At 47.6% G+C, this 17473-nt stretch overlaps 1 protein-coding gene across 4 annotated transcripts in view; it reads left to right on the top strand.

The window, feature by feature from the left end:
• The window catches only part of SAE1 (SUMO1 activating enzyme subunit 1), a 32812-nt gene that overhangs the window by 6395 nt on the left and 8944 nt on the right, over positions 1–17473 (top strand). Inside the window, exons 1-3 of one of the 4 annotated variants that reach the window (XM_081922231.1) lie at positions 251–319; positions 374–441; positions 7824–7935. In XM_081922231.1, the coding sequence (XP_081778357.1) occupies positions 266–319; positions 374–441; positions 7824–7935 (234 nt within the window). In that variant the 5' untranslated portion in view covers positions 251–265. Of the gene's footprint in view, positions 1–250; positions 320–373; positions 442–2409; positions 2481–2571; positions 2976–7823; positions 7936–17473 lie in introns of those variants that run through there. The other 3 variants (XM_081922232.1, XM_081922230.1, XM_081922233.1) reach the window with 3 other exon arrangements.

Raw genomic sequence — 17473 nt, 5'->3', positions numbered from 1 at the left:
CCGGGCGCACGGAGAGAGGGCTGCTGCCGGGCTGGCGAGCTGCTGCCGAGGCTGCACCACACAAAATGGCGCCGGCGCCGCCTCGCCCGCCCGACACTCGCCCAGCGCCGCCCTCGCTCGCTCGCGCACACGCAGCAGCCGCCGCCGCCGGGCGCCGCCCGACACGCCCCACGCATCGCCCGACAACTGGCGGAAACGCCCGAGCGCGGCCGGAAGGCGCGGGGCGGGGCGAGGGCGGGGCCGGCGGCGGCGGCGAGTCTCAGCCATGGTGGAGAAGGAGGAGAAGGACGAGGCCGGCCGAGCCAGCGCCGCCGCCGCCGCCCCGGGCGCAGGGGGCCCCGCTCCGCGCGCAGCCAGCGCCGCCGCCGCCGCCATCAGCGAGGAGGAGGCGGCCCAGTACGACCGCCAGATCCGCCTCTGGGGCCTCGAGGCGCAGAAACGGTAAGGCCGCCCGCCTGCCTGCCTGCCTGCGCCGCTTTGCCCGGGAGCCCCGAGGGTGCTGGGGGCCCTTCGGCCCCCCAGGGCCCCCAACGGGGAGAGGCCTCCTCCCGGGGAGCACCAGACCCTCTCGGAGGAGGCCCCGTCCCAGCCCAACAAGCTCCAGCTTAGGGCCCCCAAAAAGTAAAGGGGAAAAAACTGGATGCACATTTCCAAAATATAAGATGATGATAATAATTTATTATTTATTCCCCAGCCACTCTAGCCGAACATGAAAAACACAAAACAAAATAAATTCCTTCCAGTAGCACCTTAAAAACCAACTAAGTTAGTTCTTGGTATGAGTTTTCGTGTGCATGCACACTTCTTCAGATACACACTTCTTCAGATACACATGCACACGAAAGCTCATACCAAGAACTAACTTAGTTGGTCTTTAAGGTGCTACTGGAAGGAGTTTTTTTTGTTTTGACTATGGCAGACCAACACGGCTACCTATCTGTAACATGAAAAACACAATACAGCATTAACATAACATAAAATAAAACCGATATACAGCAACAGTGTTTTGTGTTGTTTAGGCACCTACGATGTAAGTCATGGACCCTCAAACATTTTAAATTAGAGCGTAATAATTATTTCACTATTACTATACTTCTTCTTAATTGCATTTCACCATTAATGTACTTCTTAATTGCATTTCACCATTAATATACTTCTTCTTAATTGTATTTCTGTTCAAGAATTACTTTGATAAAACACACCTTTTGTGATGTGCAAATGGCTTGAGATACCCATGAGGTCCATCAGTGACCATCTAGCATATATTCAACAGAAAAACCAGTGACCATTTGTTGTGGACAAAGGACAGCTGGACATATCAAGGGCCCCATTGCCTTCAGGAGCTGAGGGCCACATCAAACCTCAATCCGGCCCTGCCCAGTCCCATGGCGAAATCTCCCTCCCCTTGGGAGCATTTTTCCCTTCTCCCCAATGGCGGCTTCAAACAAGGCTCCAGGCGCATCCCTAGGATTCAGGGCAGAGAAGCCAGTGCAGCTGCGCCATCGGGGCAGAGCGGGTGGAAGCCACTGATTTATGCGAAAGGGGTCAGGGAAAGACGCGCCCTGTCATTTCATCATCATCACCATCATTTTGTTTGTATGCCGCCTTTCCATAGTTGAAACTATGCTCAAGGCGGCTTACAACATGACAAGATTGACATCATTACAAACATATCAGAAGTCATAAACAAGAAATAAAACACATCAGAAAACACACAACCAAATGGAAAACAATTTCCACGTAAATCATAAGATCCCAAACTAAAGATACACCCATAATATCAATAACAGCAACAGCTCTCCAGCCAGCCCATTTATTAGTATTATTATTTATTGAATCCGTATGCTGCCCTCCCTCCACAGAAGCCAGGGCAGTTCACAGCAGAAAAGAGAACCACACCAAACACGGGGTAAAAGCACAACAAAAGCACCTCCCATTCCCAATGCATAATAATAAATCATAATAATAAATTTTATTTATACCCTAGCCAAAACCGGGCTCAGAGCGGCTGCATAAGCGCTACATCGGGGGCTCCTCCGAAAACACGGTCTCAAAACAATTCAAAATCTAAGGCAGACAGGGACTGTGGAACTCCCTGCCACCAGGCTCAGTGGCAGCCTCCCTGGCAGAGAGTGAGGGCCAGGGCTGCCTGTGGTCTTCCTCCGGCACTTGCCAGGGGGGGGGCTCCTGCTTGGGGGCATTTGGCTGGCCGCTGTGGGGCTGGAGGGGCCGGATTCAACCCTGGGGCCCCTCCTGCACCCTTAAAAGAGAGTGGGGCAGCCCTCTTTGGAAGGGGCGTCCTGCCAGGCAAGGCCAAGGCCCTCTGCTGGCTGGGAGGGGCCCCTGCCTGAGCCTCCGGGGGCTTCCTCAGCATGGGGGCCACCGCAGAGAAGGCCCTGTCTCTCGCTGACAAGGGGGCGTCTCATGGGGCTGCATGCTATGAAAAACGGGAGCGTAAATACCCCACAAAGAACCCTCAGGTCCCAGCCGATTGGGGGGGGGCTTACCTGTTGGGGGGCTCCCAGCGTGCCACTCCAGCCAGTGGAGGCCTCCTCCTGGGGTTTTGGGGTGCTGCCCCACCTCAAGATGGCGGGGCCCTTGCTGCCGGGCCCCCCGGATCCCGCCAGCCCCCTTGCTGCCGCTGCCGGCCTGTTGGGGGGCAGGTGCTTGGCAGGCCCCCTTTTTTTGGCCCCCATTTGGAGCTCCCCTTTCCTGGGAGGGAGTGAGGGGGTCATGGCCGCCCTCCCGGCTCCCCCCAGGAGCGCTGGACTGGCCATGGGGGGGTCTTCCCACACCAGCTGCCCCCCTGGGCTTCTGCCCCTTCTGGGGCGGAAGCCGGCTGGTTTTGGGGGGTCCCTCTCCTCCCCTACCCAACGGCCACGGAAGCTTCCGGGCCCCAGCCTTCTGCCTCCTCAGCGAGGGCCACAGAAAATGGCCGCCGGGGGGGGGCTGGTTGGGCCTGTGAGGGGCCCCAGGCGAGCGGCTAGCATTGAAACCAGGGGGGATAAAAATGAATGGTTTTTATATATAAAAATTAAAAAAATCAGATTTTTTAAAAATTTAAATTGGATTTTAAAAAATGAAATGCTTTTGGAGGGAAAACCTTTCTAAAGATAGTTTTCTATTTAAGTTACATTATAATCCAAAGGCTATTTGTCAGGAAACAAGGATTTAAGTTTTTCATGTGTGCTAAAACTCAGCCTAAGGTGTTTTTTTTTTTTAAAAAAAAAAGTTGTTTAACCATATCGGTCGACAAACACGGATACATATGCTATAATGTTCTTGTTTTAGTTACGGTAAATAAATGGTTTACATTTGTATTAAGGAAATGATTGTTTTTCTCTTTCCAATCAAGTACAGCAGAAAAGTTGTCCAAATATAAACAGTTAACTTATGAAACGTTACTATTATTTAATAATTATCTGTCAAGCTATTTCTAATAGTATCGACAAATCAATAATTGTTGACATAAGTGTAAAAACTACTCTGAAAATTTATGGTTCCAAAAAGGAAACCTTCCTCTGGTTGTAAATAGTAAGGTGATACCAGCAAGAACGAGTCTTTCTGTAAAAAAAAATAAAAATGATTTCAATCAAGTCTTACTGACTAGTGATTTAAATTGTGATTTAAATTAATTTTATTAAAATCAAATGCCAGCCTGCATGAGGGGGCAGCTCTGAGGCCCCGCTGGGCCCCCAAGTCGGCGTCTGAGGGGCCAAGAGGAAGGAGGCAATGGCCAGGGCACCTTCTGAGGGAATTTCATATCAAAAATCAGGAATTTTTGATGTAACTGTAAAAAACTACTCTGAAAATTTATGGTTCCAAAAAGGAAACCTTCCTCTGGTTGTAAATATTAAGATGATACCAGCAAGAATGAGTCTTTCTGTAAAAATTATGATTTAACTCAAGCCCGGCTCCCTTCAGGCTCCACCGAATGGCCAGGGCAGCTGCGGAGGCCTTTTGGGCGGGCGGACGCTCCCTCAGAGAGGCCTGGGGGCCCTTCCTTCCAGGGGGGCCCTTCTTATGAGGGGGCTGCTGAGCCCCCCTTTCCAGCCCCCCAGCTGCATTCCAACATTTTCCGTGAGGGGTGCTTGGTTGCTTTCAACCAGGGAGGGTGGATTTCATTTAAATCAAATCGATTTAAATCATGATTTAAATCACTAGTCAGTAAGACCCAATTTAAATCACTTTTTTTTTACAGAAAGATTCATTCTTGCTGGTATCATCTTAATATTTACAACCAGAGGAAGATTTCCTTTTTGGAATCATAAATTTTCAGAGTAGTTTTTTACAGTTTTATCAACAAATACTGTTTTTTTGATATGAAATTCCCTCAGAAGGTGCCCTGGCCATTGCCTCCTTCCTCTTGGCCCCTCAGACGCCGACTTGGGGGCCCAGCGGGGCCTCAGAGCTGCCCCCTCATGCAGGCTGGCATTTGACTTAAATCAAATGGATTTAAATCACAATTTAAATCACTAGTCAGTAAGACTGGATTGAAATCTCTTTTTTTTTTTACAGAAAGACTCGTTCTTGCTGGTATCACCTTAATATTTACAACCAGAGGAGGGTTTCCTTTTTGGAATCATAAATTTTCAGAGTAGTTTTTACATTTATATCAACAATTCCTGATTTGGTGATACTATTAGAAATATGTAGACAGTTAATTATGAAATTATGGTGAGGTGTCATAAGTTAACTGTTTATATTTGGACAACTTTTCTGCTGTACTTGATTGGAAAGAAAAACAATCATTTCCTTAATAGCAACGTAAACTATTTAACTGAAACAACAACATTATAACATATGTATCCATGTTTGTTAACTAATGTGGTTAAACGATTTAAAAAACAAAATAACTCTTAGACTGAGTTTTAGCACACATGAAAAACTTCAATCCTTATTTCCTGACGAACAGCCTTTGGACTATAACGTAACCTAAATAGAAAACTATCTTTAGAAATATTTTTCCTCCAGAAGCATTTTATTTTAAAAATCCAGTTTTATTTTTTAAAAAATCCAATTTAAAATTTTAAAAAATTGAATTAAATTTTTTAAATCTGATTTTTTTAATTTTTTTAATCCTTGATTTTTATCCACCCTGCCCTGCCCCCTTTCCTCGCTCTGCCCCACAAGTGCATCCCTTGCCCCTCAGACGCTCCCTCTCTCCACCCTCTTCAGAGCTGCCCCTTCCAAATGTCCGCCTGCCTTCGCATCGGGGGTGGGATTCTAATCTGAATTTTTTATGGAAAGTTTTCAACATAGAATACAATAGAAATGAAACTTAGAAAATAGAAAAGGAAAGAAAGGGGCGGGGGACAAAGACAGGAGCCTTGGCTGCCTCTTGGTCTCCTGCATCCCCTTCCTGTCAACCCAAACTAGAAGGCAACAAAAAAACCAAATGCAAAAATAAAATGAGTCCCCCATAAAGGACAAAAGCTACATAGCATTCAAAGGGGCATTTAAAAAATCAAAAAGAGAGATAAAGGAAAGAAGTAGCAGGGACCTTAGATTCTCCATCTGCCCACGATAGACCGTATTTTTCCGTCTATAAGACGTCCCATGTATAAGATGCCCCCTATTTTGGGGGACTCTGATTTAAAAAAATGGGGGAGGAGATGTATCCGTGTCTAGGATGCCTTCCCAATTTTTGACATTATTTTTAGGGGGGGAACCTAGTCTTATATACAGAATAATATGGTATAGCCAGGTTATTCAAAGTATTCCACCCATTCATTGCAGGCCTCCGTCTGTTAGATGACATTTTCTCCGTCTTCAGTTGCCTCACGTTCCTTCAGTTTCTTTTGCGTGCAAAAAGGCCCAAAGAGCACCTTCCATTGTTATTATCCCTAGATATCCAGAAAGGTCTTCCTCCAGTACAGTGGCACCTTGTGTTACGGGTGGGATCCGTTCCAGAGGCCCGTCCGTAGCGTGAAATGCCTGCAACTCGTAGTACTGTGTCTGCGCAAGCGCACGGCGCGATTTAGCACCTGCGCAGGCGCAAGTGGCAAAACCCGGAAGTAACCCTTTCCGGTACTTCCGGGTTGCGGCAGGACATAACGCAAGGTATGAATGTATAATAGTTTTATCTCCAAGAGGTTCCCTTATTAGGATAATGATCCGTAACGCTTTACTTATTGTATGTCCATTAGTTCATACCCAATTCCGTATCTTCCGGTCCCCTTTCCTGTTGGCTAGGAGTTTCTGTCTTGATTTAGGAAGAAGCGCCTTCCATGCCCCCTTCTTTTTCCAGAGTCTGGGTGGCCTATCCCTCTGAGTCTTCCTCCACTTGCACACAAGATCTTTGCGCTCCCAGCTCTCTCTTGGCCATCTCAGAAGGTTGTTTTTTTCTGTCCTCGGTTCCATTTCTCTCCTCCTTGATCTGTTCCAGTCCTCCATGCCTCTCCCTTCCATCCTCTGCCATCTCCCTCTTTTCCATTCCACTCTCATTTTCAGGCACATCTCGATCGGTGCCCCCCCTCCCCCCAGGTCCTATGGATTCTTCAGCCTGGCATTTCTCTGATCTCTCTTCCTTCCTCATTCTGCGCACCTTCTTCATTCTGATCTCTTGCAATCGCTTAGCCAAAAATCGCTGCGCAATACCAACAATCAATGGGGTTGATTGATAATTAAGATAAGCTTTTTGCTTTTGTTCTTCAGCCTGTTAATTAATGTCTCTTATTATGCCAGCAGCCAATTTGCGTCCTGGGCAAGAGGCAGATCGGTCGCCTCAGTTGTAATTAGTTCCCGCCTCAAAAATAGAAGGGAGGTTTTGCTGAGCTGATGCCTTAAGACAGGGGCCAGCAAACTTTTTCAGCAGGGGGCTGGTCCACTGTCCCTCAGACCTTGTGGGGGCCAGACTATATGGGGTGTGAATGAACTAATTCCTATGCCCCACAAATAAACCAGAGGTGCATTTTCAATAAAAGGACACATGCTACTCATGTAAAAACACTCTGATTCCCAGACCGTCCGTGGGCCAGATTGAGAAGGCAATTGGGCTGGATCCGGCCCCCAGGCCTTAGTTTGCCTGCCCCTGCCTTAAGAGCTACCCTGAAGGGCCCGATGGCAGTTCTTCTCACCCAGACGCTCCTCATCCGCAAAGAGCAACTTGTCTCCATGTGAGGAGTGGCTCCTTCAGAGCAACTGCCAGTGAGGTTTATTCCATTTAATCTCCCTCTTTTCAAAGGGGGAGTGTGATACCAGGATTCTCCCTGGCTATCATAAATCACTGCATAATCATCTCTAGAGGTTGGCATTTGGGAAAGTTCAAGAGGGGAGGAGATGGGAGTAAGGGGCAACCCCCTTTATTCCAATAAGCAAGGTGACCACTTGGAGGATTTTAGGCATAGATTTGAATGACCATCTGTCAGGGATTCTTCAGCTGAGATTCCTGCATTGCAGGGGGTTGGACTAGATGACCCCAGGGACCCCTTCCATTCTATGATTCTAATTATAAATATCACCCTCAGCAACACGTACTGCCATTTTCTCGTTGCAACCTCTTTGGATTAGAACAGGAGAGAAAAGCTGCAATAAAAACAAGGAATAGCAGGGATAAAATTTGCCATTGGAACCCCCGGGGTAATATAGCTCTTTTCAGAGCTTTGAAGATCAAAACCCGTCAGGTTAATTTGATCATTTGGCAAAAGGATCCCGTCCGTCTGCTGGCCTTGGATTAACCCTCTCATCTCCATCCTGGGCCACTTCCTTTTGACCAGCATCGTGTGCCTTGGGGGGGGGGGGGCTGAACTGCATCCTTTCTGCCTCCTGGAGGCCCTGCTCTGGGCATCGGGACACTGATGGCTTCCTCTTGTATTCTGCAGCCTGCGGGCGTCTCGGGTGCTGCTGGTGGGCATGAAAGGCTTGGGGGCAGAAGTGGCCAAGAACCTAATCCTGGCAGGAGTCAAAGCCCTGACGATGCTCGACCATCAGCAGGTGAGTCTTGCCCAAGGGGCCTGGGGGGGGGCCTCCTCCCTTGGGCTTCCTGTCGCCGCCCTGTGTGTCCCCTGACCCTGGAATGGGAAATAGGATATACGTGATCTTGCCCCTTTGTACTCAAAAGCGCGTGTCCATAAAATTATTTATTTCATGAAATTTAAACACTGCTTGATTACGGGGGGGGGGGGGAGCCTGAAAGCGGTTTAGAGAAAAGATGATAAAATTTACCCTACAAAAAATTACAGCAATCATTTAAAACACACAAAAGTTTAAAACAACGCTAGATTGAAACAAATTAAAACTCACTTCAACTTTCCAAAGATCTGGGTAGGTTTGTCTAAACAATTATGTTTTTGGCAGATGCTGAAAAGAATACAGTGAGGGTTTGATGTCAGTAGGCAGGGAGTTCCAAAGTGTAGGGGCCGCCTCACTAAATGACTGAGTTCTTACAAATGCAGAACAAGTAGGAGTGCCAGTTCTTTCAATCGAAGCAGTTGAGTGTGCCCACAGGGGCAAGGTGATCTCACAAATAAGTGGGCCCAAGTCCTTAAGGGCTTCATATACTGGTCGTAACACCTTTAACTCAGTCTGGTAGCAAATGGGCAGCCAGTGCAGATCTCTGAGCGCTGGGGTGTTTTTCCCCTCAAGGCCTCACTCTTGTCTGCAGTCATGCTGCAGCATTCTGCACCAACTGCGGCCTCCAGATCAAGCGCAAAGAAAGCCCCACAGAGAGCACATATGTGGCGGGGAGAGGGTTGTATGTCACAAGCCAGGAGACGGAGACTTTCTCAGGAAAGGAATGTCCTTGCTTGGGACCCCTGAGGTCACCGTCCCTCAGACCCTGTGGGAGCTGGACTATATTTTGAAAAAGGAAAAAAAGAACGAATTCCTATGCCCCACAAATAACCCAGAGGTGCATTAAAGAACACGTTCTACTGATGTAAAAACACCAGGCAGGCCCCACAAATAACCCAGTGATGCATTTTATATAAAAGGACACATTCTACTCATGTAAAAACACGCTGATTCCAGGACTGTCTGTGGGCTGGATTGAGAAGGCAACTGGGCTGCATCCAGCCCCCGGGCCTTAAGTCTCCTACCCCTAGTCTAGTAGCACCTTAGAGACCAACTACGTTTGTTCTGGGTATAAGCTTTCGTGTGCATGCACACTTCTTCAGTTACACTGAAAGAGAAGTCACCAGACCCTTATCTATACAGTGGTACCTCGGGTTACATACTCTTCAGGTTACATACACTTCAGGTTACAGACTCCGCTAACCCAGAAATAGTACCTCAGGTTAAGAACTTTGCTTCAGGATGAGAACAGAAATCGTGCAGTGGTGGTGCGGCAGCAGCGGGAGGCCCCATTAGCTAAAATGGTGCTTCAGGTTAAGTACGGACCTCTGGAACGAATTAAGTACTTAACCGGAGGTACCACTGTAGTGGGAGGGTGGGGTGGGGTTTTTCTCTGGAGGGTAGTAGGAGATGGGTGATTGACTCAATGGGAATGGTCAACCTGTTAATGACTGTAATTAGTCCTACAGGAAAAAGCAAGGGATAGTATGCAGATGACCAAAAATGAGACAAGAATCCAATATCTCTATTAAGACCAGGTCTCTCCATAGCTTTCTGTTTAGTAATAAGTTGTAATTCAGCGACTTCTCTTTCAAGTCTGTTTCTGAAATTCTTTTGTAATAAGACAGCTGCTTTGAGATCTTGTATTGAATGTGCTGGGAGATTGAAGTGTTTTCCTACTGGTTTCTCTGCCTGTGAGGTGGGTTAGGCCTTGTGAGTGTTAGAATTCAGGCTCGGTCAGAGGTATGTGCCTATCTGTCCAGGCACCGGCTGAATTCCTTTGACCTCCCTCCGGTGACTCCTGGCAGGAAAAACACACGAGGTCCGTTCCGGCAATTTTCCTCAGGCTGTGAGAAAAACACACCAACTGCTTCTCCTCCTCCCTGCTCCCTTCATATCCCCAGGGAGGGGAATCAGACACAGACAGAAATGTAACTACATACTTTTATTCCTGTCTTTAGCAGTCATACAGTAAAAGATGTCTGCTCTCTTCAACAAACAGAGAGAAACTCAAAACTCCACCCATGTACATCCTGTACAGGTCATATGACACACACTGAGCTAACATCCGGTGCTCAGTACAGAATGGACTGCCCCTTTGTGTCCATGGCAACAGTCACACACTTCCTGTTTGGCTTTCCAGCCACAAGCAGCAGACCTGGCTGCTATAGCCTTTGCTTGCTGCAGCATTGCTGCTTTAGAATAACATACTCCCCCTAAAGTATCAATGCGTGCTGCGAGCAAAGCGTCATCCAGAGAAGAAAACAAACAGTTGTTATACTTATAACATTCCCCTGTTGTTTCAGTTCCACCCTTGGAACTACCCGCCATTGGTTTTACCAATGTACCTCTCTGGTTGTGTGACTTCCAAGGAATGAGTGCTTCTGCATTACCTTGGTTAACAACTCTCTGTTGTGCCTTTGTCTCTGACTCAGACACAGCTTCAATCTGACCTTGGTCGTTTACAACAGCAACAGCTAAGTTAGCAAACTCTTGTGAATACCTCTTTGGTGGTACACCCTTCGTTGCTCTCTCAGACCTACGTAAGAGGTGCTGCTCTTCCTTGCTTTCTGGTTCAGCCTCTGAACTCTCTGGAGAACCAGTACTAAGCTTAATCAGTGGTTCATCCTCCTCTTCTGAGGGTCTAGTCATTATGTGAGACTTCCTCTCAATGACTGTGACAACTGAGCTGTCTGAGCTATCGCTGTCATCATCAGTACTACTGAACTCAATAAAATCAACATCATCATCATCATCATCATCATCACCTGTGGGAAATGTGTGAACAATCACTCTCTCCTGTTCAGGAGCACTCTCTAGAAATTTTGTGAGAATCACCTTTCCAGATTCAGACAAAATTACTCTGTAGAGACCCTTTTCATAACCCACAAAAATGCCTCTGGCATTCTTTACTCCACCTGGAGCTTCTGTTCTCACATGAGACCCAAAAACCTTGAAATGGGCAACAGAAGGTTTTCTGTGGAACAGTTTCTCAAAAGGAGAACTTCCCAACTCTTTTGAAAACTTTCTCAACCACGTGTAACAGAATGACATTAGCGACTCAGCCCAGTACTCATGTGGCAGATGTGAACTAAGCAATTGCGCATGCATTCCCTTTTGCAATCCTTTGTTCACCCTTACACAGACACATCTGTTCCAAGCTTCTTTGGAACTAGCAATTTTGTGTCTTATCCCTTTCTTCTTCAGGAACCTCTGGAAATCCTGTGAAAGAAAAAGTGGCATCTCATCTGTACAAAGACAAGCAATATTAGCATCATGCATATTTTTAACCTTGTCACAAAACTCTTTAAACCTTTCTAAGGCTTCTTTCGGTCTCTCCAAAAGATAAAGCCAGACAAAACCTGTAAAAGAATCAACACATATTAGGTAATACTTTGCATTGCCTCTAGATGGTGCTAAAGGACCAATCACATCAGCATACACCCGCTGAAATGCTCTGTCGACCCTCGAGGTCACCTTCTTGGTGTTCTCCTTGGTCAAACCTGCAAAAGAAAACACGTTAGAATCACAAGAATTACATTCCATGTAATCACTTTGATCAAAAGTCAACAAATACAGTCCATCTTTCTCTTTGGCAGAAAGATACAGCTCTCCATCTTTGTAGATCTTGCAGTGTTCATCATCATAGGACAGTTTTAGTCCCTTCTTGGCAATCTGCGAAACGCTGAGCAGATTAAACTTCAACTCTGGAACCAAATAAACATTGTTTATAGTCAAGTTCAGACTTTTAAGATACACAGTTCCAATCCCGGTCGCTTCCAGTTCTTGACCGTTGGCTTGTTGCACAGCGAAGCTTTGCTTCTTAAACGTAGAAAATAGTCCTCTGTGTCCTGTCATGTGAACTGTGGCGCCCGTATCGATGACAAAGAAATTCCCCGCTTCTGGTGTGGCTTTTAGCGACATCAAAGCTTTTGCAGTCTTTGCCTTTGGGATGGTATGACTTTTGCCTGACGCCTCAGACTTTGTGGAGCTCACCTTGGCTCCTTTGTGCTGACGTGGCTTCTTACAGTACCGCTGAAGATGCCCAGTTTGTCCACAATTGTAGCATCGGACAACGTTCAAAGCTACAGCGTTTTCTCCAGTAGCAACAGCAGTGGGGGTGTCAGAACTCCGTTCTTGTCTCCCCCTGTCCTTCACTTCCAGGGCGGCAAGTCTGTCCTGTTCATTCAGAACCACGGCAAAGACCCTCTCCGAAGTCAATTCATTCGCTGGCAGAGACCCCAGCTGACTGGCAACTGTTTTGTAAGTCCGATTCAGACTGTTTATCACCATGAAGCAAAACACTTCCTCCTGCAGACGGAAATTACGTTCCACCATCTGTTGACGCAGAAATTTCATTTCCGTCAGGTGCGCTTGAACATCTCCATCAGGCGCAAGCCTCAGGTTGGTCAGCTTCTCAAAATACAGCAACGCTGAAGAACCTGCATCTCTCTGATGTGTCCTTCTCAGCGTGTCCCAAACATCTTTCGCGTGCTGTAAATCTTGTATATGGATAAGCTGCGAGTCTGACACACACAGAATTATAGCAGTTCTGGCCTTCACATCCTGTGACTCCCAAGCACGCGTTGGTGCTGCTGGAATGGGGTTCTCAATTACCCCAAACAGTCTCTGATTCTGCAGCAAGGCCTTCATCTTGATAGACCAAGATGCATAATTGTCACTGGTCAAAAGGGGCGGAGAAGGCAGGCCTCCCCCCTTCTTAGCATCCATTTTGAGTCCTTGCATTGACTCTCAAACACAAGCCTCTAAAATCCAATAGCTGGCTTGTTTACACTTCGTGCACCTGGCAGCTATAACACTGGCCGCTTTGGAAAGTCCCTTTCCAACAGTTTGTTTGGGCCTAAGTCAAAACATAGGCTGTTTTTGCCTCTCTGAGGCACAGCCTGACTTCCAGCCCTTATCTTGAAACTGGCCTTCGTTGCTAAGCAACTGCATTCTTTTCCTTGGACAGGAAAAACCACAAGAATGTCTGGAATGCAGAGCTCTTCTCTCTCGGAGCTGTTTTTCCCAAACCTTGCTCCCTCGAAGCAGAGAATGATTCAATCTGCATTCACACTTCTTAGCCCGAAAATCTCATTCCTGGGCTCCGTAGCTTGGCTCTCAGCTTCTTCTGGACAGCTTCTGGCTGCAGAGGAATTAGCCTCTCACCTCAGGCTTCCATGGAGCGATGAATACAGTAGCATTGCTACTCCTTGATGCAGACTCCCATGGATCAAAGAAACAGCAACCGACAGCTGCTACCACTGTTAGAATTCAGGCTCGGTCAGAGGTATGTGCCTATCTGTCCAGGCACCGGCTGAATTCCTTTGACCTCCCTCCGGCGGCTCCCGGCAGGAAAAACACACGAGGTCCGTTCCGGCGATTTTCCTCAGGCTGTGAGAAAAACACACCAACTGCTTCTCCTCCTCCCTGCTCCCTTCATATCCCCAGGGAGGGGAATCAGACACAGACAGAAATGTAACTACATACTTTTATTCCTGTCTTTAGCAGTCATACAGTAAAAGATGTCTGCTCTCTTCAACAAACAGAGAGAAACTCAAAACTCCACCCATGTACATCCTGTACAGGTCATATGACACACACTGAGCTAACATCCGGTGCTCAGTACAGAATGGACTGCCCCTTTGTGTCCATGGCAACAGTCACACACTTCCTGTTTGGCTTTCCAGCCACAAGCAGCAGACTTTGCTGCTTTAGCCTTTGCTTGCTGCAGCATTGCTGCTTTAGAATAACAGTGAGTGAGTGGCCCAAGGTTACCCAGCGAGCTTCATGACCAGATGAGGGTTTGAACCCTGCTCTCCCAGGTCCTAGTCTGACACTAACCACTCTGCCACCCTGGCTCTCAGCCTTCAGGGCTCCTGTGGCGTTTCTGCTGTGGCATTTCCCGCCTAGTCTCTTCCTGGTGGCACCAGCCACAACCTTTCCTTGTGCGTATTTTCTGCCAGTGAAGGGCTGCAGCCGACATTAGTTCTACTGAGGGTGTTAGTCCTTCTTGGAGTAGAGCCATTGAAATCATTGGCTGTAGCTTGAGAACTTTAAGTGGGTCTTCTCTTGAGGACGACTAACACAGAATACAACACAAATCAGTCTAGAAATACACTTTCCCCAGATGAGAGATGCTTGTAATCAGGTGTAAATCAAGTATTGAAAAAATCTGGAGGTTCAAAGACTTTAGAGATCAGCAGCAACAACAAATTAGGCATGAGCGAGATAGCATTTGGAGGGGGAGATATTTTGATTAGATAAGTACAGTAGACCCCCAATTTAACTTGTGATTTACTTATGCGATTACACCTTGCGTGGGTGGCAGGGAAACAAATAAGAAAGGGAGAGTGAAGGTGGGTGGGTGCGAGACACAGTTAGAAGGGGCTCTCAACCAAGTTCTCTCAACCTTCCCGGAGCCCCATAAGTAACGCCAGAGGGTTTTAGGAGCTCTTTCTGTGCTGGGTTTTCCTGCTGCACAAAGAGTTTCTTAGGCCTCCGCCTGGTTCGTTGGGCTCTGGGAAGGTCACATGACGCCTCTGGAAGGCTGTGAGGGGCTGCTGCAATATCTTGAGGTGCCTTTGCAAGATGTGGGGGGGGGGGCTCTGTGACATCTCGCAGGAGCCTCCCACAGTTTCCAGAGTCCAGTAAGGTAAGGATGGACCTGTGGCAGGGCCCTTCTGGGGGTCTTCCGGACTTTGAATGATTTTGCCTTTGCACACAAACCCCTGGCATGCAACCCCTTTGCAGTGTTTTTTTTTCTGTGGATACGCAGGAGTACGCATACCCCTAAACATTTTGTGAATTTTGTACCTTTGTCCATTCACCATATTTATTTTTTGTGATTTGAACTATAAAATGGTGATTTTCTTGAGTCAAAATGTGAGTACCCCTAAACATTTTTTGGGGGGCGGGAAGCACTGCCTCTGTGTAAGTTTCGGGTGTGGAAAGCAGGCTTAACTTTCCGACTACACAGCAGCGCTTGCGACTTTGGGCCACAAGGTGGAGCTCCTTCACGCTGAAATGAGGATGCAAACCGGCCTCTTAGCCAGAAGATGAGCAAGAATTTGTAGAGAAGGAAGTGTGCGAGGATCAGGGTGGGGAGAGCCAAAGTACATAGCCAGCACATATAGTCCCCTTGAGAGAAAACAGCAAAGAGAGAGCCTGCTTTTCCCTTTCTTGAGCAGTCCTCAAGCTGTTCTAACTCCTCAGTCGCTCCTGTGGTTCTGATGGCTGCATGAGTTCTCAGCAGCTGGAAGTTCCCCCATTCTGTGTTTGCACACAAAAAACTGAGCCTGTTGACTTCCTGCGCAGCATTGAACTGTGAGAGAGAAGCTCTGCCAGAGAACAATGCGCCAGCTCTCCATTTGCCATGGCTTCAACTGAGTGCCCCCCCCCATGCTCTTAAATCAGTCGCTAAGGGCAGATCGAGTGGCAGCAGCTGGGAGACCAGGCACGTCCTTTGCCAGAGTGTGCAGCTGGATTGGACGGGGCTTTATCTGGGTCTCGGCTCCACCTGGATGTGGCGGAACTGAATTCAACTCCCTCCCCCATTCCTCTTTTGTGCTACATAAGCTCTTGATGTAAAAGGTACCTACCAGGAGCTCTTTGCTACAGAGGCAATAGGTATTCATGGAGGAGAAGGCAGTTGATGGCTGCTAGCCAAGATGTGTGCGCTCTGCCTGCACAGTTGGAGGCAGAAATTCTTTTGGATACCGTAGTAACTCCTGACCAGTGACTCATTTTTCCTTCCTGGGTAAGGTTCTCAAGCAGGTGGTCACGGAGCAGATCCAGGTGCTCTTGGAGGAAACTGATTTTCTAGATCCACTTTGATCGGATTTAGGCCAGGCATGCTTTTAGCACAGAAACTGCTTTGGTCGCCCTGTATGCTGACTTCTGTCAGGAGAGAGACGGGGGAAATGGCTCCTTGTTAATTCTCCTTGACGTCACAGTGGCTTTCAGTGCCATCAACCATGCTATCCTTCTGTACCCTCTCACTGGATCATTACCTTGTCATGGTGAGTGGCCTTGCATGTTCCTGTGATCCTTGTGAGTGAAGCCGTCTGAAGTCTCGTACTCCCAGTAGGGTCACCCCAGGTGGTCACCTTACTCTATGCTTGTGAAACACAGACCACTTGAAAATGCCATCTCCAACTACTTGAAAGATTCCATCAACAGGGTCTCAGAAATTTTTAACACATATCACTTGGGAAGGCAGGCGAACTAATGCCAGTGTACTGGAAGAAGCAAAGATCACCAGTGTTGAAGCAATGATTCTTCAACATCAATTTCGTTGGACTGGTCATGTTGTTCGGATGCCTGATTATCATCTTCCAAAGCAACTACTCTATTCCAGACTTAAAAATCGAATGCACAATGCTGGTGGTCAACAAAAGAGGTTTTAGGATTTTCTCAAGGTAAATCTTAAAAAATGTAGTATAAACAATTGTGAAACACTGACCTGTGAGTGCTCTAGTTAGAGAACAGCCTTGACCAAAGGTGTCATGGGCTTTGAAGACACTCGAACTCAGGACGCAAGGGAGAAACATGCGAAGAGGAAGCCACGCTTGGCAAATCCACACCGTGAGCAACTCCCACCTGGAAACCCATGTCCCCACTGTGGAAGGACGTGTGGATCCAGAATTGGCTGCACAGTCACTTACGGACTCACTGTTAAGGTTGTGTTTGTGGAAGACAATCTTGCTCGGCTGCCAGGGATCACCAAAGAAGAAAGAATCCTTCTGGATGGCTGTCCAAGTTCAGGGTGGCTGGCCCCTATTTGCGGTGGTTCCAATCCTGCTTTGATGGTTGTTCCCAGAGGGTGCTGCTGGGGGAGTGTTCTTTGGCCCGATGGAGCCTTCAATGTGGGGTTCCTCAGGGTTTGATTTTATCCCCTGTGCTGTTTAACATGAAACCTCTGAGTGGGATTATCCAGAGCAGGCTTCCTCAGCCTTGGCCTTCCAGGTGTTTTGGGCCTACAACTCTCATGATCCCTAGCTAGCAGGACCAGTGGTCAGGGATGATGGGAACTGTAGTCTCAAAACATTTGGAGGGCCGAGGTTGAGGAAGCCTGATCCAGAGGTTTGGCATTGTCAGCAATATGCTGATGACTCGTAGCTCTACTTCTCTTTACATCAGTGGAAGTGCTGGACTGGTGTCTTCCCTCGGTAATGGACTGGCTCGCTTGGCACCTTCATAATACACCTTTTGGTGCCAGGTGAAAACTTCCTTCAACCAGGCCTTGGGCTGATTAACATCTGATACCCTTTTACATGTGTTGGGGGAGGGGGTTGTTAGCTTGTTTTGGTTCAGAAGGAGTGCAATAGACAAATTTGATAAATAAATGACAGAACCCAGGACTGCAGCAAGGGAGCCCCACTTTTAAACCCTCACTCAGCCACAAAGCTCACGGGGCCGCCTGGGCTCAGTCGCTGTGCTTTAGCTTTGTCTACTTTAC

This window comes from Podarcis melisellensis (genome assembly GCF_964234715.1).
Source record: "Podarcis melisellensis genome assembly, chromosome: 8".
NCBI lineage: Eukaryota > Metazoa > Chordata > Lepidosauria > Squamata > Lacertidae > Podarcis > Podarcis melisellensis.
The sequence above is the reverse complement of the archived record's forward strand: the minus strand, read 5'-3'. Positions and strand labels throughout refer to the sequence as shown.